This window comes from Sturnira hondurensis, unplaced genomic scaffold (genome assembly GCF_014824575.4).
Source record: "Sturnira hondurensis isolate 20B ecotype Veracruz unplaced genomic scaffold, ASM1482457v3 Scaffold0013931, whole genome shotgun sequence".
In the NCBI taxonomy this organism is placed as follows: domain Eukaryota; kingdom Metazoa; phylum Chordata; class Mammalia; order Chiroptera; family Phyllostomidae; genus Sturnira; species Sturnira hondurensis.
This window is the reverse complement of record NW_028086562.1, coordinates 4521720-4545521: the sequence shown is the minus strand read 5'-3', so window position 1 is coordinate 4545521 and position 23802 is coordinate 4521720. Positions and strand designations below refer to the sequence as shown.

The 23802-nt window shown below is 65.6% G+C and overlaps 2 protein-coding genes across 4 annotated transcripts; one reads left to right on the top strand and one right to left on the bottom strand.

Annotated features, from left to right (window-relative positions):
* The first annotated feature begins 3912 nt into the window (after positions 1-3912).
* On the top strand, positions 3913-9093 carry SCNN1D (sodium channel epithelial 1 subunit delta). Its single transcript, XM_037062019.1, has 12 exons — positions 3913-3972; positions 4816-5195; positions 5869-6076; positions 6158-6348; positions 6520-6608; positions 6696-6859; positions 6987-7085; positions 7228-7345; positions 7459-7537; positions 7616-7673; positions 7845-8090; positions 8195-9093. Exons 1-12 carry the CDS (start codon positions 3913-3915, stop codon positions 8507-8509), a joined length of 2007 nt encoding a protein of 668 aa, XP_036917914.1. The 3' UTR covers positions 8510-9093.
* Positions 9094-9799: 706 nt separating this feature from the next.
* Positions 9800-23783, bottom strand: ACAP3 (ArfGAP with coiled-coil, ankyrin repeat and PH domains 3). Of its 3 annotated transcripts, none has more exons than XM_037062236.1 (24): positions 23593-23782; positions 19949-20006; positions 19262-19381; positions 18790-18843; positions 17732-17790; positions 16946-17129; positions 16467-16511; positions 16285-16380; positions 16131-16205; positions 15652-15663; positions 14975-15087; positions 14833-14884; positions 14575-14675; positions 14391-14502; positions 13952-14160; positions 13790-13859; positions 13580-13674; positions 13298-13500; positions 13036-13140; positions 12107-12214; positions 11784-12004; positions 11494-11603; positions 11302-11412; positions 9800-11162 (listed from the first exon to the last, which is right to left on the bottom strand). In XM_037062236.1, the coding sequence occupies exons 1-24, from the start codon at positions 23637-23639 to the stop codon at positions 11015-11017; spliced, it is 2508 nt and encodes an 835-aa protein (XP_036918131.1). In that variant the 5' UTR covers positions 23640-23782; the 3' UTR covers positions 9800-11014. The 3 variants fall into 3 exon arrangements, with proteins under 3 accessions (XP_036918131.1, XP_036918132.1, XP_036918133.1); XM_037062237.1 differs by having other exon boundaries at positions 12107-12205; positions 23593-23781; XM_037062238.1 differs by lacking the exon at positions 12107-12214 and having other exon boundaries at positions 23593-23783.
* Between the last annotated feature and the right edge of the window lie 19 nt (positions 23784-23802).

Here is a 23802-nt window from a genome sequence, read left to right as displayed (position 1 = left end):
GGGCCAGCCATTTTTAGCCTGGGGAAAGTGACACACAGGAGGCCCACCCCCGGGGACCCGGGGGTTCAAACACAGTGTGTCCAGCACCGGCCCACCCACCCTGTGGCTCTCAGGCAGCGACAGTTGGGGCCAGAGCCTCAGTTTGTCTCTGTGCAGAAACGGGCACCTGCTCATACCAGGGCACCTCAAAGGGGGGACTTGGGAAGGGAGATGCGCCCAGAACCCCCAGCATCAGCCACCAGTCTGCTGCTCACCCAGCACCTGAGTTACACCCCATAGGAGAAGGTGGCTGAGACAGGGGTGGCTGGTGGGTCCTGCCGAGACTCCAGAGCCTCACCCCACCAGACGCACAGATGCTGTCTCGGGCCAGCAAGACCCAGGCCACCCAGCCCTCTGGCCATATGGCTGGTGGCCTCAGCAGTTGGGATGGGAATGGGCAGGAAGGATGGTGGCCCACGATGCCTGAGATCTTCTCCACTCCAAAGCTGCCCTCTGGAACAGGAGAGACTGGGGGCAGCCCTTGGTAGGGACTTCCTGCTAGCTAGCACGGCAGGTGGCCAGGCAGCAAGAAGGGGACGGGGCACCCACTCCTGAGCACCCCGAATGAGGGGCCACCGTCTGTGCTGTGAGAGCTGCCAGGAAACCAAAAAGGGTGAGAATCAGGAAAGCACGCCCTGTCCCGCGGCTGCTGCCCCCACTCAGGGCAGCGGCAGGAGGCCTCAGTCACATCTGACCAGGGAGGGCTGTCTGACCAGGGCACATAAGAGACAGCCTGGAGGTGACAGGAAGTCTGGTGGGAGACACCTAGCCAGACCCTGAGCCCCACAGTGACAACATCACATACTTAACCCACCCCAGCCAGCTGGGGCCACCTCCTCTGTGGTGGCCAGAACCCCTGCCCTACACTGTGCTCGGTGCTTGGGGAGAAGAGAGGCTCTGCAGAGGCACTGAGGAGGCCCTCACTCGCCAGTCAGGGCAAGCACTCCAGAGGGGCCAGCCTCAGCACCCACTAGGAAGCCCAGCACCTGCAGAGCCCAGGCTCAGACTTCCTGTGGCATCAGGACCACCCCCCGCCAGGCTAGCTCTGAGCAGCCCCTGCAGGGGAGAACACTGAATCTGGAGGGTTCCCACAAAATGCCAGTGCCCTGGAAGGGTTGGCCTCTATACCCCCAGGCCCAGCCCTTCTCTGAGGCCCTGGCCCCTCCCCAGTGACCCAGATGTGGGCGTGGACCCAGCTGCTGACCTTGGGCCCCCAAGCAAGGTGTCCTCCAAGGAGCAGGTAAGAAGGGTTTGAGTCTTCTGCGTAGACAAGCTCTGACTTCGGTCCTGCAGGGGGGCTTGTCTCACTGCCGGCACGAGGCACGTGCCTGCCCCTAGCCAGCGCCCACCCACAGGAAGCCCAGGGCTCCTGCTCCCTGCAAGCTGCCCTTGGCTGACCAAGACCCTCGGAGGCTACGGACCTTCTCTCCAGACCCCTGGCTTTGCAACCTTGTGACACTGGGTCTAATTACCCAGAGGGTCTGAGGCCTTCCTCTTCTGCTGACAGGCCTCCGCCTCTGGGCAGTGTGACCCCCCCCCCCGCCCCCGTCACCTTGATCGCATGGCCCATGCCCTAAAGGAAAGTTGCGAGGGCCCTGGCTGAGTCTGAAGGCTCTAGGGGTCGGCACACCAGCTGCTCCCACCTCTGAGCCCCACTGTTTACTCGAGGAAATGGGCTCCCAGTGGTTGAGTAATTTGGGAAAGGTCACAGCCAGCAGGTGACAGGGTCATGATTCACACCCGCACCCTGGTGAGTCTGGGGTAGCTCTTCCCCCAGCGTGACTCCCTCTCTCCAATGTCCTCAGAGCCAAGACCACCAACACAGCCTGTTGGGGCTCGGGGATCCTCCCTCATCCCAGCCCAGGTCCTCAGCACTGATTGGGGGGGGTGCCTGGGGAGGGAGCAGGAGGGCCAGAGCTGACCCTTCCAACCCGGGACCCAGCTGAGGTTCTGGTCACCTGGCAGGGGGAGGCCTCTGGGTCCCCCAGTGGAACCAGAGATGGTGGGTCATCCTGGGGGCAGGGGTACTGGGGTCGTCCTACCTTCCACAATTGTCCCTCCACAATTGTGTGGCCTCACACGATGACCCTCAGACTGAGGATTCCAGCCTCAGAGACCATGTGATTTTGGCCATGAACGTGCTGTGTGTTGTTAGCATGTGTTGTGTGGTCTCAGCCTGTGTGTGGCCATGGTGAGTGGCATGCCACCTGTGGGGGGTAATGCGTTGCCTTAGCGTGCCCGGTGTGGTCTGGTTGTTGGATGTGGTATCCCGGGTGGCCTTGCTGTGTGACCCGGAGGCCGAGCCGAGAGCCCTGGGCCGCGGAGGGCCACTCCACACTCAGGCCCAGGAGGTTCCCACAATTAGTGCCCATCCTGAGGGTCAGGCAGCGGGCCCCAGGGGACACCCAGGCTCTGGGAGCAGAGCCACCTGCCGGGCAGCATCCCTCGGCCACAAACACCTGTGCTCAGAGCTGGCGGAGTGATCCAGGCAGGCTGTGGTGAGCAGGCCCGGCCGCCGGGTGCCGGCCACACGGGGTCTGCTGGGAGCAGGGAGAGCAGGTCGCAGCGCGGGGGCCTGAGCCTCCTCGGACAGAACGTCTGCTCAGTCAGAGCCCCTCCGGCATCCGAGGGGTCCCCACCCAGGGCCGCCTTCTCTCCCCTCCAGAGCTCCTCTTCCCTCCGAAACCCCCTGTCCCCAGTCACGGTCGCAGCCCCAGGCCTCGCTCCAGGGCTCTGGGCAGGAAAGGCTCACAGGGAGGAGCCCCGTCCCTGTCCCCATCCCTGTCCTCGAAGGCTTCCCCTTCCGTGTCCAGAGCAGGCGTGGCTGCCCCGGGCCGATGACACCTCCCCAGCACCTCACTCCAAGCCAGCCTGTTATAAATAGGAGGCTGACTAGCCAGCATTGGGCCACATCCCTCTTTGTCACCTGCCGGAGCTGCCACCGTCGGGCCGCCTACCACGGGAGGATGGAGGCACCTGCACAGGTACCGAAGGTGGGCCCCCCTCACACGTGGGGCAACCGGGTGGCCATGTCCTGGGGCCTCCCTTGTCTGAGGTGAAGGGGTGTGTCCCTCATGTCACCACAAGCCAGTGTACACAGGTGTGTACACAGGGGCGAGGGCCGGGGAGGCATGAAGCCCTCCCTCGTCAGGCAGCCCCTGCTCAGTGTGCCTGCTCACACGTGTGTGCATGTATGATGGGTGTGCACCCTGCTCTTGCTGTCACCTGAAGTGTGTCGGGACCCCAAGTGCCCACAGTCACCTTGGTGCATCTGTGGCCCTGTCTCAGGAAGCCCTGGAGACTCCAGGTAGACCTGGAGACCCCATCTCCAGGGCCGCCCCTCAGCCCTGCAGCCCCCACTGGCATGGGAGGGGCTTGTCTGGGCTGCTCCCCTGGGGGAGGGGAGACAGCGTGCTCACCAGGGTTGGAAGGCACCTTCCAGAGCCGCCTCTGGCTCGCCTGCAACACACGGCCAAGGGCCCTGCCTTCCCAGTGAGCCTGGGACGGAGGCACAGGTGTGGGCAGAGCTCTGTGCCGCACAGGTCCCATCATCAGCACCCGTAATGGCACGTGCTCCCAGCCAGCTGTGAGGCAAGCCGGGGACCCACAAGCCCGAGGCCACAGGGCCGGGAGGCCCACCCATCCCACTCCGTACCTGGGGTCCCTTGGAGCTGGATGGCTCGCTGAGACACTCACGTTCCCAGAACACATGGGAGCAGCCTGCCTGGGCACACCTTCGCTTTCAGGGGGCGGGGTGGAGGGGCAGGTGGAGAGCCAGCAGAGGCTTCCCCTGGCTCAGCACCCTTCCCTCTGCCCGCTCCGCCCCCTGCCTGTTGGTGGGCAGGGCCAGAGCCCAGCAGGCCACACTGGGCTATGAGGAGCTCCAGTGATTCAGACCGGGATGGGGACAGTGTGGAAAGTCCAGAGAAGCCGGTGCGGTGACTCGGGGCCAGGGCCAGTAGGCCTGGCCTGGTCACTGTCCCACATGCCCGTGCGCTGGGGGGCCTGGGGCCTGGAGATCCTGGGTCTTGGAATGCTGGAACCTCCAGGCAGGACTGGGGGCAGATGGGGGCCTGGGGGGCACGGCTCCACTTTCTGGAGCCTTAGGTCCCCAGCACTGGCCCTCCACCCACTTTTCCTAAAGCCCAAGGTCCACAAACCTGGCTTCCCCAGGGATTCAGCCTGGTGGACCTCGCCCCACCCTGAGCCCACAACACTGAGCAACACGCTGTCCTGACCTTTGGCCCAGACGTGGCCGACGGCCTGGCTCCATCAGTTGCCATCCAACGTGGCCACGCTGGCTGCTGGGCCTTCCCAGGCCCCCCAGTCTTGGGCTCTGGGCCCACCAAAACAACACAGCCTCCCCCTTGGGCTAGTCGCCTGGCCTGCTCCTGCCTAGTGGAGCCTAGCCCCACTTGGGGGGTGGCAGCAGAGAGCCATCCAGCCGGCAAACAGGGCCGGACAGGGCCCCAACACTGTCCCCTGCTGTCCCTGCCCCCACTACCCAGGCTGCGCTCTGTCCTGATAAGACATGCCCGGGGAGTCTGGGTGGTGTCTGGTCGGGCGTAGTGGGGACAGGATGACTGCAGGGTCCAGCCCTGGCGTGGACAAGCCTTCAAGGTTCAGCCGGCTGGGCCATGCCACTGGGGGGCCGAAGGGCACAACTGTCCTGGGACAGCTGTCTCTTTCCCAGGACCAGGGGTGGGGGGCGGGTAGAGAGGCCTGGGTGGGGGTCCGGACGGGTCAGGCCCTGCTGAAGTTTGAACCTCCACGCAGGCTGGAGCAGTGGCCCAAGCAGCTGGTGAGGAGCCCGGGGCCCGCGAGTACCCCCAGGCCCAGCTGCCGCCGCCCCCGCAGACTGAGGGGCAGCCCAGGGAGAGGCTGCTGGAGCTGCACGGCTCCTTCAGGGAGCTGTTCACCTTCTTCTTCGCCAACGCCACCATGCATGGTGCAACCCGCCTCGTCGGCTCCAGCCAGAACCACCTGAAGGCGGCGTCCTGGGGACTGCTGTTCCTGGGTGCCCTGGGCGCCCTCTACTGGCAGTTTGGGCTCCTCTTCGAGCAGTACTGGCGCTACCCTGTCATCCTGACCATGTCCGTGCACTCAGATCGGAAGCTCTTCCCCTCTGTCACTCTATGCGACTTGAACCCACACCGGTGAGGGCAGGCTGGGGGCAGGACCAGGGCTCCTGACCCCTCGCCTCTGCAGCCTGTGGCTCTGCTCCAGGTGTGCCTGGGCTGTGGAGGGCTCCACCTCTCTCTACCCACCGCATCAGGGACTTCTGAGACCTCTGACCCCTAGGGGTGGGAGTTAAAAGAGCAGGAACAGCCCTGACTGGGCGGTTCAGTTGGTTAGAGCGTTGTTCCCATGCACCAAGAGGTTGCAGGTTCAATTCCCAGTCAGGGCACATACCTAGGTTGTAGGTCCAATCAGTGTTATGTTCTCCCTTCCTGTCTCCCTAAAATCAATAAAAACATGCTCTCAGGTGAGAATTTTAAAAAGAGAGAAAGCCCTGGTTGTTGTGGCTCAGTGGATTGAGCACTAGTCTGCAAACCAAAGGGTCATTGGTTCGATCCCCAGTCAGGGCACACGCGGGCCAGGTCCCCAGTAGGGGGCGCACGAGAGGCAGCCACACATTAAATTTTCTCCTCCCTCTACTGCCCCCTACTCTCTGAAAAATAAATAAATAAAATATTTTAAAAAATAAAAATATAAAAAAGAGAGAGAAAAGGAAGAGCCAGGTGAAGCTTGGCATGAATCCCAGGGGACGGATGGCGGTGTCCCTGCCCAGCCCCTGGCTGACTGACGCAGCTCATCTGTCCCTCGAAGGCCCAGACTGGCGCGCAGACCCCTGCAGGCTCTGGACGAGTTTGCCGGTGAGAATATCTATGCTCTCTACAAGTTCAACTTTAGCGAGAGTGGGGATGCCCCCCGTGCGCAGGCGCCGGGCCCAGAGTCTGCCTTCCAGCTGGACCGCACAATCCGACTGCAGAGGCTGAGCTACCCGGAAGGCCAGAACAAAGTGGGCTTCAGGCTGGTGAGCGTGTCCCGCCGGGCCCTGAGGTAGGCATGGGCGGGGCGGCTGCGGGCCTGTGCTGAGCCCACACCCCCACCCCAGTGCAACAGCACCGGCGGTGACTGCTTCTACCGAGCCTACTTGTCCGGTGTGAAGGCCGTGCGTGCCTGGTACCTCTTCCACTATGTCAACATCCTGGCTGCGCTGCCCACAGACCGAGAGGACGGCCACCGCGGCCACGGCGACCACTTTGTCTTCTCTTGCCGGTACGACAGCCAGGACTGCCAGGCCCGGTGAGTGGGGGCGGGCTGCAGCTGCTTCCCTCCACCCCCCCACCCCCCACCCCCGGGCCTGGGTGCCACGGACCCGGCCAGCAGCAGACAGCTCCCTAGGGAGATAAGGCCACATGCCCTGGCTGGGGGCGCACAGGCTTGAGCTGCTCTGAGTGTGGCCCCTGGTTCCAGGCACTTCCAGACGTTCCACCACCCCGTCTACGGCAGCTGCTACACCTTCAACAGCGAGTGGGCGGCACAGCGCCCGGGCATCACTCACGGTCAGTGCTGGCCAGGGCCAGCTGTGGGCCGGGCCGGCTGCGGTGGGGGGCTCCAGTCCACCAGGCCTCACCCCCAGCCTCCTGCAGGGATCAGCCTAGTGCTCAGGGCGGAGCAGCAGGACCACCTCCCGCTGCTGTCCTCGGAGGCTGGCATCAAGGTCATGGTTCACAAGCGTGACCACATCCCCTTCCTGGAGCACCGAGGCTTCAGCATCCGCCCAGGGACTGAGACCACCATCCGCATCCGAGAGGTGCCATGGCCACCCGGTGGGCAGACGGGGGACCCCAGCTCTCAATCCCTATGTCCCCAGCCAGCCCTGGGCCCTGAGGGCAAGGCAAGGGTGGTTCAGTGGAACTGAGGCCTCGCACTCCTGGCAGGACGAAGTGCACCGGCTCGGGAGCCCCTACGGCCACTGCACGGACGGCGTGCAGGGTGTGGACGTCCGGCTGCTGTACAACACCTCCTACACCATGCAGGTGCGGCTGGCCTGGGGGCGGGCGGGAGTGGGAACGGATGGGGAAGGGCCCCGGAGGGCAGGCAGCTGGCAGGTGGACAGGCCCCAGGGGAGGTATGGCTGCCCCCTGGACCCCCAGTTCCAGCCCCCTGCTGTCCCTGCAGGCCTGCCTCGTCTCCTGCTTCCAGCAACTGATGCTGGACACCTGCTCCTGCGGCTACTACTTCTACCCGCTGCCCCCTGGGGCTCAGTACTGCAGCTCTGTGCGGCACCCAGCTTGGGGTGAGCCCAGCCCACTGCCCACCGGCCCACACCCACCTGCCTGCCAACTTGCAAACCTCCTGGCCACTTCTGGGTCGCTCCTAATGGGTTCACCTTTGACCCCTCTTCCCCAGGCCACTGCTTCTACCGCCTCTACAGAAAACTAGAGACCCACCGGCTTCCTTGCACCTCACGCTGCCCCAGGCCCTGCAGGTGAGTGGAGAGTACTGGGGCCGGGGGTCACTGCCCTGGGCACCACGGCAGGGGTTTGACAGGGTCTGTCTCTGCCAGGGAGTCTTCATACAAGCTCTCTGCTGGGACCTCCCGGTGGCCTTCCTCCAAGTCAAGGGTGAGTGCCCAAAAGGGCTGGGGTGAGGGGTGGACAAGCATATGGGACATGTGGGTCCCACAGAGCCCACCCTGGACCAGCCTCTGCCCCCAGGGCCCCTGCCCGAACACCAGCCAGCAGTGCCTCGAGGGCTGGGGTGAGCAGCAGCCACAGGCAGCTTTCTCTGCGTAGGACTGGATCCTCGCCGAGCTGGGCAGACAGAGGCCCCGGAGCCAGAGCCCCAGGAGGAGGCACTCCTCCACCCCCTCCGCTGGCCATGTCGTGGGCCCTCTACCTGCCAGCCTCCCCCTTCGGAGCCCCCAGGGAGGGGCCCGGCCTCTCCCACCTCTGCCCAACCCCAGGAGCAACGTGGCCAAGGTGAACATCTTCTACCAGGAGCTCAACTACCGCACGGTGGATGAGACGCCTGTGTACTCGGTGAGAGGGCCAGGGTCGGGCAGCGGCTGGCCAGACACAGGGGGGCGCCGCCCCTGCTCGCCCCGCGCACAGGGGTGCCGCTCACGGACCCCCAATGCCGACAGGTGCCGCAGCTGCTGTCAGCCATGGGCAGCCTCTGGAGCCTGTGGTTCGGCTCATCCGTGCTCTCCGTCCTGGAGCTGCTGGAGCTGCTGCTCGACGCCGCGGCCCTCGCCCTGCTGCTGGGCTGCCGCCGACTCCGCCGCGCACAAGGGTCCCAGCCCGTGGCCGCCCACCCCAAGCCAGAGGCCAACCAGTCACCCAGTGACTGCAGGGGTGACATTCAACACCCAGGGCCCCTGCCGGCGATGCTTCCCAGGGATCTGGCAGGAGTCTCAGCCGAAGAGTCAGGTCAAGTGTGTGTCTGCCAAGACTCCTGACACTGAGCCAGCCTGCACTTAGTCTCAGCCGGGGGCTACAGCAGCGGTGGGCTCTCCTGGCTGCCCAGGGTCAGCACCAGGCCAGCACTGGAGGGCCTCCCTGGCCAGCCAACAAAGCCTGGGGCCCAGGAAGCGGTGGCATCGGAGCCCAAGGCCTGGCAGGCAGGCCTAGGGCATCTAGCACGTGGGGGTCTCTCGTCTGTACGGCCGCTCTGCCCACTGGTGGCCTCACGGTTCTCAAGGAGCCCGGGGCGGGGAGGAGAGGAGCATCCCCACCACTCTGGATTCCCATTCCAGATACAAGTGCCTGTGCCCGCGTGTGCTGGCAGTGAGTACGCCCATGCATGTGTGTGCTGGCATGTGTGCCTGCCTGTGTATCCATGTAAGTCTGACGCCTCGGGGGGTGCGTCCACACAGGAGTGTGTCTGTGTTTGGTTTCATGTGTTTGCCTGCACGAACAGGTCTGCCTACACCTGTGTGTGGGTGTGCACAGCACGAGACAGAGCCTCCCCCCGCTCAGGGCGGGCGGGAGGAAGAGTAGGGCCAGTCTGAGGCACTTGATGGCCTTAGGCTGCTGTGCAATAAAACTGGTAATCCCGCCCTGGCTGGTGTAGCTCAGTGGATTGAGCGCAGGCCTGCGAACCAGAGGATCGCAGTTCGATTCCCAGTCAGGGCACATGCCTGGGTTGCAGGCCAGTTCCTTGCAGGCCAACTCCCAGCAGGGGACGCACAAAAGGCAACCATACATTGATGTTTCTCTCCCTCTCTCCTTCCCCTCTAAAGATAAATAAATAAATAAATAAAATCTAAAAAAAAAAAATAAAACTGGCAATCCCCCCTGGTGCCTAGAACATGTGCCTACCCCCCCATCACCCTTCGCACGTGAGCCGAGCCCCTCAGACTGCACCACCACACTCCTTGGAGCCGCGGACACTTGGGCTCTGGGGACAGGAGGACACTGAGCACAGGACACGGGGCTGGGGCTCACCGAGGGACAAGACCAGACTCAGACCATCCTTGCCTGTTAGCCTCCACCCTCACTCCTACCAGAAGCCATACCCCAGGCCAGAGAAGGGCAGCCGGGCCAGGGAATGGGGGCTGGGGTGTCAGGAGTCAGTTTTCGCCAAAGATGCCCCAAGCCCCCCGTGAGGCTCCTGGGTTCTGCCTTATTGCCTCCTTTTGGACTCTGCTGCTATCCCACCTGGCCACCCCTCAGGAAAGGCAGGGGACCCCGAGACACCCACTCCCCAGCTGAGACCGTGGAGTGAGGGGGGGGGCCAACAACAGGCAGCAGTGTGAGTGGCAGTTTATTACTGAGCGATCCAGGGTGGGCAGGCCCGCCAGCCGGAGGCGCAGGCGCGAGGCCCCAGCAGGCAGTGGGATGGGAAGTGGGGACAGAGCTCAAGCAGGGAGAGAGGAAGGAGCTAATCCTGCTCATTAGGGGTCACAGCCAGCAGGTGAGGGACTTGGGGGCCCCGGTTCGTGCCCACCTGGCCCCCCATGGAGCCTCCTGGGGCAGCCTTTGCATAGTGACCAGCCGACTGGCCTTGGCCTGATCGAGGGCCCACGTTGGGCAGAGGCTCAGCTGCTGCCCCAAGGCTCCGAGAACAGGGGGGGCAGGCGGCATCGTGGGCCCTGGGGAGTGAGCTGAGGGGCCCAGCCTGCCCCAGGGCCGGGCCTGTGCAGTGAGCTGGCAAGTCGGGGCAGAGCTGCAGGGGCTTCCCGTGGCAGCAGACAGAGCTGGGGTCAAGGTGCTCCTCCAGAGTCCGCAGAGGAAGGCGGCGAGAGCGAGGCGGGTGCAGAAAGCCCACTCGGTCCGCAAGAACACACTGAACACAGGGTGCAGAGCGCCAGAGCCCTTCACGCACCCGCTCTGAGCCAAGGGCCTCTGGGGGAGTCAGGGGCCTGGTCCAGGGCCACCAGTGCAGAGCCCACGTGGCCAGCCACATGGCCTCGGGACGCCCGCGTCCAGGCAGGGCTGAGGCTCCATGCCAGATACGCCCCCCAGCACCAGAGAAGCCCAGCCTGGACGCCGGGGTCACTAAGTGAGGTACACGAGTTGTTCCCTGGATGGGCTGCCCCTTCTGCCTTGCAGGGAGCTGGTGGCCAGCCACCAGCCTCAGGGCCTCGTGGAGGCGCTCTGGGGGTGTACAGGAGGGACCTAACTAGCAGGTCGCTATCTGGGGCAATAAAAGTGGGGGCGCAAGATGACACAGGCCCCCAGAACAGAGGGGCCCAAGGTGACACAGAGCCTTGAGGGTAGTTTGTGACAGGGCACCCCAGGCCCCCAAGGAGGAGTCCACTGAAGACATAGGGTCCCGCGTGGGGTGAGAGGCACCAGACGGTGCAGCACCTCTGGGGAAACGCGAGGCTTCAGAAGACTCAGTGCTGGGCCACCCCCCCCCCCACAGCCCTGCGGTTCATGGCAGCTCTAGGAGGGCAGAGCAGGCTGCGGGGGGGCTCCTGGACTCAGGACAATGGCCCGGTGGCCAGGTCCCACCCGCCCTAGCTTTCCTCCAGGTGGAGACTGATGAACTCCTGGATGCACCTGCGATACTGGAGCTCCGTGGGGCTGCTGCCCGCCAGGGGGCCCGGCTGGCCCGGGGGCGCCTCGGCCTCCCGCATCTCCTCCGCCATGCGCGCCAGACGGAGCCTGCAGAAAGCGCAGGGTGAGGGCACCCCCGGCCCACCGCCCCGCCCACACGCGGTGCCCCGCCCACACGCGGTGCCCCGCCCACACGCGGTGCCCCCCCCCCCCCCCAGTGTCGCCCCTTTCCGGCCTGCTCGCTCACAGCGTAACGATGTCAGCATTAGCCTCCTGGATTGCGATGCTCAGCGGGTCCTGCTGCTCGTGGTCCAAAGCGTGCTGGTCGGCGCCCCGCTTCAAGAACAGGCAGACTTGGCTGAAGGGCAGAGGAGACGAGTTGGGGAGCGCCCAGACTATAGGGCCCCCAAAGCAAGGAGGAGGCACACCTGTGACTCACCCGGTGTGGCCCAGGACCGTGGCATGGTGCAGGGGCGCCCGGCCCCGGCTGTCTCTTTGGTTCACGTCCGCTCCGTTTTGCAGGAGGAATTCACAGATGATCAAAGAGCCCTGGAGAGCAGGGGGCGCCGGTCAGACTGAGCCCAGGGATGGCCCGTCCGAGGGCCCTGGGCACCCCCTCCAGACTGAGCCCCATCTACTGCAGTGGAGAACAGGGTCCCTGTGGACAGCTCCCAAAGCGGCTGGAAGACGCCAGCGTGTACCTGCGTCTGGCCGCCCAGCCCTACTCACCCCAATCACGGCCTGCACCAGTGGCGTCTTGCCCTCGTCCTCTGTGTCTGCCCAGTTGACCTCGGCCCCATGGGCCAGCGCCGCGGCCAGCGCGGGGAGGTCGCGGGCACGCGCTGCACGGTGTGCCAGGAGTCCCGGGTGCAGCGTGCGCAGGTCTGCCAGGCCCCAGGCCTCTGCCTCTCCGTCAGCCTCGCCGCTGGACTCCTCCGACTCTGCACCCTCTGCAGGGACGGGTGGGGCAGTCAGGGGTGCTGACCTGCCCCAGGGCAGGGGAAAGGGTGGGTGGGGAGAGGCAGAAGCAGCGGTGGGAAGTGCGCACCCACCCTCCTCAGTGACGCTGTCCACCACGGAGCCCACGCCGAGGGCCAAGACGTCCGAGCTGCCATCAGAACTACCCCCTAAGCCACTGTCGCTGCTCAGACCTGTGGGGTCCATGGGCAGAGGGGATCCTAAGCATCCCTGACTCCTTTCCAAACCCCAACTGTCCTCCAGAAAATGCCCCTGGGGGCAGGACCAGCCTACACTAGGGAGCAGGGGGCACCCTGCCCAGGATGGGAGGAAAGGGGAGAAAACAAGTCATGGGCAGCACCTGTACCCCCTCCCCCCACAACCACCCTCAGCCGGTCAAGCCCCAGCAGGACAGTGGGCGTGTGCAGGCCGTAGGGGTTCAGCTTTGTCTGTGGCCAGTGCACGCTAGCAGGTCACTGCGCAGGGACTGGGTCTTGGCCAAGCCCTGGCGATGCAGCCCAGGCGGCCCTGGGGGAGCTCTTGGCCCAGCTCACCAAGGGCAGCCTTTGCAGAAGAGCCCACAGTCAGGGATGGCGAAGCAGCGCCCTCTGCTGTTCATGGCCACCCCTGCCAAATCCTGGCGAGGCCACTGCCATCTGCCCACACTGCCTAGGAAGGCGCCAGACACACACCTGCATGCACACTCAGATACACGCTCCCAGGTGCACACAGCACATGTACACTCACACATCCCTTGAGGGTCACAGCCTTGGCCTTCAAGTCAGTGTGACCCAAAGCCCCTCGACGCACTATCCCAGCCATAGCCCAGCTCGGCTCCATCCTCCCCACCCCCAGATCAGCCTCCCAAACACCAGCTCTGAGCCTGTCCCTCCAGCAAAGACTGCCTGTGCTCCTGGGTCCCCAGCAAGTGGCCATGACGCCCCCCTCCCCCACAGTGAGCCATGCTGGGTCCAGGGGCAGGCTCAGGAGTGGGCGTCGGGGCCGGGGCACTCGCAGCACTTACTACGAGGACCGGCAGCCGCAGCCCCTGCATCGAAATAGGAGAAGAGGGAGTCCAGCTCATCCGGGCAGAAGAGGGAGTCCCGACGGAACCTGCGCTCCACGGCGCCTGCGCGGGGCGGGAGAACCAGGGCCATCAGGCTGCGCGCCGCTATGAGCCCCGCCTCCTGCCCACTCAGCCTGACCTCCTAGAGTCCGGGCTTTGCAGCTCACACCCGCTGGAGCCTCTCCCCAGCCCTGTCCAGGTGAGTCGACAGCTCCCCCACCTGAGGACAGAGCAGCCACCGAGGGCAGGACAGGCTCCATCCGGACCGTGCGGCGGGTGGCAGGCGCTCTCGGGGAGCCGTGGTGGCCCCGGCACTTCAGCACCCGCCAGCGCTGCGGGGCCTCCCGAGCCGGCATGGATGGTGGCTTCCGCAGGAACCTCTTTTCCACGTACTTGTCCTTGATCCAGGCCTCCTTGTCCTGCCTGGACCCAGGGGAACGTGAGGCCACACTCAGGGCTGGCACTCACCGCACCCCTCCGTTCTCCGCTGCGCCCGCCTCACCTGGGGCTGCTGGCCGTGGGCTTCCTGCTGCCCGGCCCCTCGCACTGGGCTTCGTAGATCTGGTTCACGGTGCTGTTCCCCAGCTCGCACATCAGCTAGCGGAGACAGGGTGTGTGGGCCTCAGCCCCAGTTCACGGACAGCCCTGGCTTGCAGGCCCAACCCCCAACTCCCACTGCCCGGCCGGCAGCCTGCGGTGGCCCAACACCCACCTTCAGCAGCTCAGGCTCCCACGAGTCCAGAGTCAGGGACCGCACCTTGGAGCAGTGGACACCCAGGCTCCTAGAGGGTGGGGAGGCCGGGGTCAGCCAGGGGGGGCTCAGCCTATCGCCCCCTGCAGGCTGGCCTGCCCCCCTGCCCACCCAGGGACCCACCGGTGGATGCCTGAGCACTCGATGCACAGCAGCACGCCCAGGTTGATGCTGGCCCAGCGGGGGTCCAGCTGGCCGCAGTCCCCACACTGGCCATTGCCAGCCACGCTCTGCATGCGCTGCAGCACACTCTCGCCTTTGACCCCGCGCTCGCGGGAGTCTGAGGCAGAGTCGATACTGCTTGTGGACGGGGACGCCGTGCGATCCAGCCTCTGGGGGGCGGCAGGGTGAGGGGCCGCTCAGCCCATCAGGAGCTCCAGCCTCCGTTCCCCAACCAGGGGCACCAGCCCAGGACAGGTCTCCAGAGCAAAGCCCGGGCACACTCCTGTGCTGGCGCACTCACACACACACACACACACACACACACAATGCACACCCACGCACACATCCCCATGCAGCCTGAGGGCCGAGCACACACGGGGAGGGTGGTCGGGGGCCACACCTCGCTGTAGCAGCTGTCTGGGCTCTCCCGGTAGGCAGAGGCGATGCTGGCTTGCACGGCTCGGACCCAGGCCTGACGCAGTTTCTCAGAATCAGCCTGCAGCATGCAGCTCCTGGGGGCAGGGGACGTCAGGCCAGGCAGGCAGGGGCTCCCCACCTACCCCCGCCAGGCTGGGCCTCCTCACTTGGTGGGCGACACGACCTCAAAGCAGAACCTCCGCTCGATGTCCTCGCACGGCTTCACGGAGCACAGGCGGAGGTCGTCCACCACCACGGTCAGCGCATCCTGCGGTTGGCAGGCGGCAGCCCTTGCACTCGGCACCCGCCCTGACCGCCCACTCACTGCTCTGCCCGACAAACCCAGGCTCCCGGCCCCCTGACCGTGCAGGCAATGATGCCCATCACTGCCCGCGCCCGCCCCAGGGCCCAGGCCCTGCACACACCTTCAGCTTCTTCTGGTAGACCAGCTGGCTGTTCTGGATGGAGAACCAGCGCCTGTGTAGGTGGACAGGCCAGGAGGGGGTCAGATGGGGCCAGGCGCAGGCCCACCCCACCTCCCTGCCCCCTCAGAAGGCCTGCCCTCACCGGTTCCACGTCTTGAAGGCGTTGCTGGCCCTCTTGAAGAGGTAGCCCTCCATCACCACGCCGCTGGGCGCATCCACGTCGAACTCTGCTTTGGGCTCATCGTAAGAGAAGTCCTGGTGGGGGGGGGGTTGAAGCCGGGCCCCCAGTGAATGCCCAGCCTGGGCCTGGGCAAGGCCCCTGCCCAAATCCTCCTGGGGGCGGTCACCTCACATCACCGCTGGGGCCCCAGAGCCCGACTCCGCCCCCTCTCCCCCAGCCTATTAAAGACAGCAGGCTCTGGGATCAGGAAGGAAGCTGCCCCCCCAGCTCACTCCCCCATTCATGTCGCCAGCTGGGCCTGCTCCCAGCCGGACAGAGCCCCGTTCACCAGGCCGCAGAGGCTCTGAGTGCCGCCCTGTGTGTCCGCAGTGGGAGAGGAGGCCCAGCCACCTGCTTCCCTGGCTGAGTGGGGCCAGGAAGGCACAGCTGCTGCCGCTCCCACGGGGCACGCGTCCCAGTTCAGCCAGAGTCCTTGCTGGTGCCAGCCACGGTTTACAGCGAAGTGCCTACAGGTGTCTGGGAGCTCTGATGCTGGTGGAGGTGTCCTTGGTGCTGAAGGGCCCTGGGGTTGAGGGAGGGCAGAGGCCCCGCCCACTGGCCCTCCCCGACTCCCTCCTCATGGTGGGGCGCCCACTCACCTGCAGCAGCGTCTGCGGTGACAGCGCAGGCCGGAGTGGGGGAAAGGAGAGAATGCCAATGAGGGACAGCTTGGCCTCCAGCCACCCCCCAGCCAGGCGCTCCGGGATTCTGAAGCTGGCAGCACCCCCTGCTGCCCACCTCTCCCCTGGGCAGTGTGGGGGCGACCATCTGGCAGTGGGAGCCAGGGACGGAGGCCCCCCAGGTCGCCGCCGGCCTTGAAGGAGGGCCCAGGGTGTGTGCACTGAGGGCTGACCCTCTGCCCGCCTCTGTCCTGACCTCTGAGCAACCACAGGGCCGCCCCACCCCTCCTGCTCTCCCACCCAGGAAGAGGGGGCGGGCCTTGGGGAAGGGATGGAGCTTGTGTGCCCGTGTGGGCCTTGCAGCTCAGCAGGATGGAGAGGGTTGGAGGCAGTGGCTTCTTGGGGTTGCCGCCCACCCCTACCCCACCCCCAGCAGGGAGGTCAGAGCAGGGCCTCACCCGCTGCTGGATGGCCGCGTGCCTGTGCTCCATCTCTCGCTTCTCCACTGCCGAGTCGATCACCAGCTGGTCCAGCTGTGGGGAGGGACATCAGGGAGGGAAAGGGAGCCCGCCCACCGGGGCCTGCCCAGACCCCCCCCAGCCCATGGCCCACCTCAGCCGCCAGCTTCTGCATGTAGGGGTCCAGCTGCTGCAGCAGGCTGTAGCCCTGCCGGAAGAAGCTGTGCTGGGCGTGCATGAAGGACAACATCTGCAGGTGGGGGCACAGGTGGGGGCGCAGTGAGGCCGCGGCACCTGCCTCAAGGGCTGCGCCCCCCACCCTCACCGGGCACTCACAGAGTCCAAGATCTCGAACTTTTTCTTCGCCTGGAGGACGTTGATCTGCCAGGGAACGGGGAGCAGGGGTGCGTGTTGAGGTGGAGGCCGTCCGCGCAGGCCCCTCAGGGTTCCCTGAGGCTGCGGCCTGTCTCCCTGCCCCTGCACTGGGCTATGCCCGCCCTCTCAGGGCCCGGCGTTAGTGCATGGGGTCCCTCCCAGGGGCAGAGCCAGGGACTCTCAGCCCTGCTCCGAGGCCCTGCGGGCCCGCCCTCAGGTCTCCCTGGCCTCCGCCCCACAGCCTGCAGCCTCTGGCTTGTCCCAGCCCATCCCCACACCTGGGCCTTCACCTTCCCCCCACCATGTCCCTCACAGATCTGACATTGAAGGTTTTCTCGGGCCACTGATGCCCCCAGAGACTGGCCGCCAGCTCTCAGTCTGCAGGAGCCCAGGGCCCCCTGCCCCACCCCAGGGCCCGCTTGCCATGCCCAGCGGCTGACCTGCAGCACGTAGTCCAGCGCCAGGTGGCGGAAGCACTTGCGGGTGAGGGTCAGGGCACCTGTGGCCTCCTCCACCTCGTGTGGCCGGTGTCTCGGGGCCTGGGCATTCCGTACCAGGGACAGCTCCAGGTCCTCCCGCACTTTGTCAAACTGCTTCTTGGTCTCCTTGAACTTCCGCACGTCGCTGGGGGGTGGCGGGTGTCCCATCAGGGCTCCCAGGAGGGCCAAATGAGGGGTTTCCAGCTTCATGAAATGCCCTCCCAGGGCTCCTGGCCACCCTCTACACTCCCGGGCAGGAGCCCTCTTCCTCCCTCCCTGCCCACAACCCACAGCAACCCTGAGCCCCTCAGCCTTCACACTGGGTGCCCCTCCTCCTCCCGCAGCCCTCCTCCTCCTGTCTGGGGCCCCCACTGCCCTCCATCATCTCACTCTCAGAACTGGGCCAGCCTGGGGTGATCCTGAGCTTCAACCCAGACCCCAGACTCACACACCCAACCTCAACATGACTCCGCTCAGGGGCGCAGTAGGCACCCAGCTGCGCACACAGGCATGGGGCTCAGATCCCTGCCCACCCCGACTCTTTCTGTGGCCTCACCCTCACCTCTCCCCACCCCGCCAAGGCCCTCTTCCTGCCCTCCAGCTCTGCCCCCCTCCAAGCTTTTGCCCTTGCCAGGTCCCCGGCCCACAGCCCCAAGGCCCGTCCTGAGCAGGCCAGGACCCCAGACCCAGCACAGACGGGTCTGCTCCCCATCCCAGTGCACACAGCGCACCCCCCGGGCTGCTCACTCTTTGATGAAGCTGTGGAGCTGTTGCCGCACGGACCTCTGGGCCTGGTCGAACAGGATCTGGGGGTGGAGGACCGCGGGGCGTCAGCCTCCGGCCCCCACAGGACCCTAGGGGCCAGGCCCCTGTCCCTCACAGGGCAGACCCAGGGGACACTCCATCCAGCCCAGCCTGGGCCCCAGCGGGGCATCCCCATGGAGCTGGCCTTACAGGGTATGGCCCCCAGGCCTGGGCTGGTGCCCAGAGGCGACAGCTGTGACCACGTCCCCTCTGGCTCCAGGCCAGACTGAAGGCCAAAGCCATGGCACGCTGGCCCAACAGAGCAGGCACGCACAGAGCACCTGTGTGGTAACACCCGCCACCCCCTGGCCCTGGGAGGCCGCCTCAAGGGTGACGCCCTGCAGCGGGGGGCGGGGGGCTGGGTTGGAGCTGGGGTTCCTGAGGAACTGGGCCTGGGGGGTGGGGGTGGTCACCGGGAGCTGGGGGCCCCCCACAGCAATTATGGGACCCAGAATCAGACCTGGCTATGTGGGGGGCCCTATCTGGAAAAAGACAGACAGGGTAGGACAAGCTGTTTTGAGCTAGTTTATTTCTGAACTTCCCCTGTAGGGGGTATGGCTGCTTGTTTAGTCAGGGGCCCTGACTCCCAGGCCAATGTCCAACCACCCACGTGTGCCTCAGGCCCTACTCCGTGTCCGTGTGGGGGGCACCGAGGCCTAGAGATCACCCAGACCCAGCACAGGAGGCACTGATGTCAGAGGCGTCCAGGGGCCATGGGGTCAGCCTGGGAGACACTTCTGCTGGAAACCCCGGCCTGGCTAGGGGGCCCTGGATGACCCTCCAAGGCCTCTCCCACCCTGAGCACCCCTGCCCACAGTCCTGGGCTGCATTGCCACCTCCCCTGTTCTTTTCACTGTCTGGCCCTCACCTGGGACACAGCAGAGAGCCTCATGATGTCCCCACCCACAGACAGAAAGAACCGAAACATGGCCGCCCGCCAGCCAGCAGAGCTGCCTCGGACAGGCCCCCGAGCACGTCACCCCTACGCTGGCAGGGCTTACCATGTGGTAGTTGACCATCTCCTGGAGGCTGTCTCCAAACCTCTGCAGACATTCCTGGGGGGCAGTGTGGGGAGACCCTCACTCAGATGGGACAGCTGTGCCCCACCGAGTGGCCGGCACCTCCCCAACCACAGGCCACAGAAACACCCCTGCCGCCCAGCCCAGAAGCCCACCTGCTCCCAGGGCCCGGGCAGCCCTGAGGGGCTGCCTGGCTGTCCCCTTACCGAGATGACCGTGTCGCCCTGGCACTGCTGAGACAGGTCCCGGACACCGCTCACAAAGAGTCTGTTGGCTGTGACATAGGCCTTGCCAGCCTCGATCAGGCCACTGCACAGCTTCACCAGCTGNCCCCACCGAGTGGCCAGCACCTCCCCAACCACAGGCCACAGAAACACCCCTGCCGTCCAGCCCAGAAGCCCACCTGCTCCCAGGGCCCGGGCAGCCTTGAGGGGCTGCCTGGCTGTCCCCTTACCGAGATGACCGTGTCGCCCTGGCACTGCTGAGACAGGTCCCGGACACCGCTCACAAAGAGTCTGTTGGCTGTGACATAGGCCTTGCCAGCCTCGATCAGGCCACTGCACAGCTTCACCAGCTGCAGACGGGACAGGGGTGACACCCAGGCCAACTGCTGTTGCCAGCCTGTCCCACTACCAAGAGGCTGAGATGGCAGGATGCAGCTCAGGGCCCAGCAGTACTGGGAACGCAGCTCCCTGGAGCAGCCCCAGGCCAGGAGGGACTGGACTGCCCGCCCTCCACCCTGAGCCCACTGGGCACTTGGCTGCACGGTGCCACCACCCTGGGCCTTGGCTCCAGAGCAGGAGGTCAGAGCAGGATAGGACTGGGGCAGGCCTGTGGTCCTGGCCCAAAGCCAGCAAGACCGGCCCCTGAGGGGGCTCAGGGGTACTGCCCCTCCTCCCTCAGGCCCCCACCTCAGCCCCAGCCTGGTCCCTCAGCACCACTGGCCCCCAGCAGCTGTCTCCTGCCCTGAAGACACCCTGGAGGGGACCTGCCAAGGCCCGCCACACCTGATGGGGATGCAGGGGGGACACACATGTGCAACCCTGGTGTGCCCACACACGTGTGTGCACACACACACAAACAGGTGGCTGGGTGTGGGGGGAGGAGAGTGGCCCGGGCCCCGTGCACCCCAGCCCCTCACCTTGTCCAGTTTGGCCTCAATCTCGACCACATCTGTCTCCACCTCATCGATAGTTGCCCTGCAACAGGAACGAGGCAGCCAGGTCAGTCCGCAGTCAGCCACCTTGACCTCATGTCGGGCTGGGTCTTCGCCTCCCTGCACACCCCCAGCAGGGGGCTGCTGGTTGCTTGACCCTGCCTGCTGACCTGTGCCTCAAGGCCAGCAGGCAGGCCAAGAAATGGAAGCTGGGAGAGGTTGCCGCTGCCTGGGAGGAGGAGCCAAGACAGGGACGCGGGTCCAGCTGACTCCAGAACCCCCGAGCCCCCGGCCAGAAGAGGCCCAGTTGGTTGTGATGCCCCCTCTGGGGCGGGCTGCTGCAGCCACCCTGCCGGGTAGAGAGGCCAGACAAGCCTGAGGACCAGGCCCAGTGCAGGTGTGTACTCGGGTAGGGGCAAGGGAGGCCAGCTACCCTCCTGCCCAGTCCCGGAGCCCAGATGGACAGTCCCACCCAAGCCTGGTAGCCCCTGTGGCAAACTTGTCTCAGTCGGAACCCAGGGCACTGGAAGGCCGCTCTCTGATTTCCTCAGCACGGAGACCCCCCAACTCCCCCAACCTCAAACACAGACCAGCAGGTCTGCCAGGAGATAGGGCTAGGTCAGGCTCAGAGGAACCCACTCCCCTGGGGCCGGCTGACAATGGGCCACCTCGGGGAGGGGAGAGTTAACACATGACATCACCAGAGAAGCCTCGGACAGGAGAATCCCCGGAAGGCAGAGGCAGATGGACTGGGCACGTGACATTCCCCCCTCCCCTTCATGCTCCAGGAACAGGAAACAGAAAAATCAGGCCAGGATCCCGGTGCCCCCCCACCACTCAGCTGGTGAGTTGGGCCCATCTGGCCTCTTGCGGACAAGGGGCAACTGGAATGGGGCTTGAGCCCCAGGGACAGGTCTTGGGCAGGGTCAGGCAGAGGGAGGTGGGCAGAGGGAGGGGCGTATCCCAGGGTTTCCCAGGCCTCGGGGGTAAGACCTAGTCCCTCACACAGGGTGTAGCTCAGAATGACCTCCATTGGAAGCTGGGGAGGGAGGGGCAATCACCCAGGGACTTTGGGAGGTCCCCCCAGCCACCTGGCAGGACACGGGCTCCTCTCTGAGCAGCGCCCAGTCCTTCCCGAAGGAATCAGGGCGTTACATCCCAGAGCAGAGATGGGTCGGAGAGGCTCTCTGCCCGGAGCAGACGGGCCCCAGGCCCCAGGCCCCAGTGAGTGCCCCGAAGCCTGTCCAGGACCGCCCTTCCAAACTGCCTGGGGGTGCGGCCTGAGGGGTGTGTTTCTGGGACCCCAAGGACCCTGGCCCCGCGGTAGCCTCTCCCTCCCCCCTCAGAGGGTCCAGGAGCAGGGGAGGACCACCCACCCAGAAGAGGGTGCTGCAGAGGGAGACACAGCTCTGCAGCCCCAGCCCAGCAAGTGCCCCAGGCAGCCGCACAGAGCGCTGGCACCCTGGGGCCTGGGATCCTGGTCCCCGGAGTGCAGCAGGGTGAGGCTGCTCCAGGAGCCGGCTCTCCCTCCCTGGCCCCTGAGGCCTCCTCTCCTGCCCTCCCTCCAGGATTTCCTCAGCAGTTTGGAGGATGGGGAGGAGGGAGAAGCCAGCCCCCCCCCAAAGCTGTGACTCAGTGCCTGAAGCCCCACCCACGGGAGTGGGTACCAACAACAAGGGGTGGGTGGAGGCCCTAAGCCTGCCTGGAAGAATCTGGACCCCTTAGCCACATGCGTCTGGGGTCTCCCCAGGCCAAGAGTGCACAGGCAGGGTCTCCCTCCTCAGGGCTGGGGCCAAGGGCCCCACAGCACTGACCACATCCTCCTGGCTTGCCACACCCTGACCCGCCCAGCCCAGGCCAACCTCCAGGAAGCCCAGGTTACAGCCTCAGCTGCACCCGAAGCTGAGCAGACAGGGCCACCTCGGGGTTGCCTCAAACCCCCACTAAATCTCAGCCCAACCCCCAAACCCTAAAACCCAGAGAGAGGCTTTTGGGGCCCAGGGTCCTGATGGGTCCACTGAGCACCTCCCCCAGGCCCCACTGGGCACTTTCCCAAGGGCAGCCCCTCCCTGCCAGAGGGAGCAGGTCAAAGCCACCACACCCACGGCGGTGACACAGGCAGAACAGGCTGCTGTGGGAGGAAGGCCGGGAGGTGAGTGAGGTGCCTCGACCCAATCTGACCAGGCAAGGTGGGGAGGAGGAGCGGGAGGCTTAGAGGGAGGGGCCAGGGCAAGCCCAGCATGCCTCTGCCAGGACCAAGCCCCCAGCTGAGGCCCTGGCTACTCCTCCCCCCAGCCTGGGTCCCAGAGGACAGTGGGCAAAGGTGGGGGCCCAGGGTCATGAGTGCCTCACATCCCCTCCCTCAGTCAGTCAGCAACAGGGGATGGGCAAACAGAGAAGGTCGTTGCCCACTGCTCTCCCAGGGCCTGGGCCACTCTCTGGGCCAACCAGACCCCTCACCCCCAGCCTCCCTTGTGAGGGGCCTATGCAGGAGGCGGGCCCAGAGGCCCCAGGCAAGAGCGACACTGGTGCCTCACTGCTCTGTGCGCACACACAGGCCCTCTGACTGGTACCCCCAAGATCCAACACACACGACACACACGAGCAAGCACACATGTGCACAGATGCATGGTAGATGTGTGCATGTGCCATTCCATGTGCATGCATGCAATGGCACGACACACACATGGACACACATGCAGAGATGTGTGTCCTCGTGCTGGTACACGCGTGAGCAAAATAACCCCTGTGCCTAGTGCCGATAAACAGTGTGTGTGCGTGCGCACCAAGAAGTGACGCATGACACACACGCTTCCATCACTAGTCTACACACATGTGTTGAGCACACCAGCACAGGGGTGCAGCTCGCCCACACGCTCACGTCCAAGCTCTGGCACCTCAAGACAGGGTGCAGATGGACATAGTTCCCACGTGTGCACCTGGCACACAGGAGGTGCTTGGTCACAGCAGACGTGAGCACACGGTGGATGTGTGGTGCACACAGGTGAACATGCCTGCACTCCCACAAAGCCCTGAAAATACAAACCCAGGGCAGGCCCCAAGCCAGAACCTCCCATGGAGCCTCCAGCCAGGTCTGCTCGGCCCAGCCCCCACCCCTCCCCTCCAGGTGCCGAGTTCACCCTGCCAAGCAGTCATCCCAGACCCCACATGGGGCTCCAGCTGACTGTCCCCTCTGCACACTCTGGGCACACAGACCAAGACAGAATCCAGGGGCGGAAGCCCTATGAACCCAGACAACCCTGGCCGCAGCAGGACTGCAGGGCCGGGAAGGGTCTCAGCCATGGACAGGTGGCCGGCACGAAGGTGCAGACACAAAGCGGGGGTGGACACTCCCACGGAGAGGTGGCCAGCCGGCGGCAGCCCCGCCCCCACGCGCGCGCCCTCCGCGCGAGGTGACCAGCACAAGGGACGTCTTTTGTTCAGTCCCCTCTTCCTGGGGCACTGCGGGCTTTGTCAGAGGCGGGGTCCTCCAGCTTCCGTCACTGGCTTCCCCGTCGGGCACAAAGGGGGCACCGACGCCCCTGCCTCGCGCCCAACCTCGGCCGCCCCGGGTGCCCCGAGGGGGCGGCGACACCGGCGCCCACAAAGGGCGCGCCCGGCGGGCGCACCTGAAGCGCGGCGAGTCCTTGATGCACTCCTCGAACTCCACCGTCATGGCTGCGGCGGCGCGCGGCGCTCACTGGCACGAGGACCGCGGCGCCCGGAGCGGCATCCTCAGCCAGCCCGGTCCGCTCGTCCGTCCGCCCGCCCGCGCCCAGCTAGGCGCCCGCCCGCCCCGGAATGAGGCCGCGGTGCAACCACCCCGCCCCGCCTGTCAC

What these genes read in the sequence shown, in the direction of transcription:
- SCNN1D (XM_037062019.1), top strand. Translation starts at nt 3,913, where the DNA reads ATGAGGAGCTCCAGTGATTCAGACCGGGATGGGGACAGTGTGGAAAGT. An exon ending in TGCGACTTGAACCCACACCG is followed by an intron (nt 5,196 to 5,868) that starts GTGAGGGCAGGC and finishes TGTCCCTCGAAG; the next exon opens with GCCCAGACTGGCGCGCAGAC. An exon ending in CGCTGCCCCAGGCCCTGCAG is followed by an intron (nt 7,538 to 7,615) that starts GTGAGTGGAGAG and finishes TGTCTCTGCCAG; the next exon opens with GGAGTCTTCATACAAGCTCT.
- ACAP3 (XM_037062236.1), bottom strand. Translation starts at nt 23,639, where the DNA reads ATGACGGTGGAGTTCGAGGAGTGCATCAAGGACTCGCCGCGCTTCAG. An exon ending in AGATGGTCAACTACCACATG is followed by an intron (nt 17,791 to 18,789) that starts GTAAGCCCTGCC and finishes CTCCACCCCCAG; the next exon opens with ATCCTGTTCGACCAGGCCCA. An exon ending in CTCCACAGCTTCATCAAAGA is followed by an intron (nt 17,130 to 17,731) that starts GTGAGCAGCCCG and finishes GCCACCCCCCAG; the next exon opens with CGACGTGCGGAAGTTCAAGG.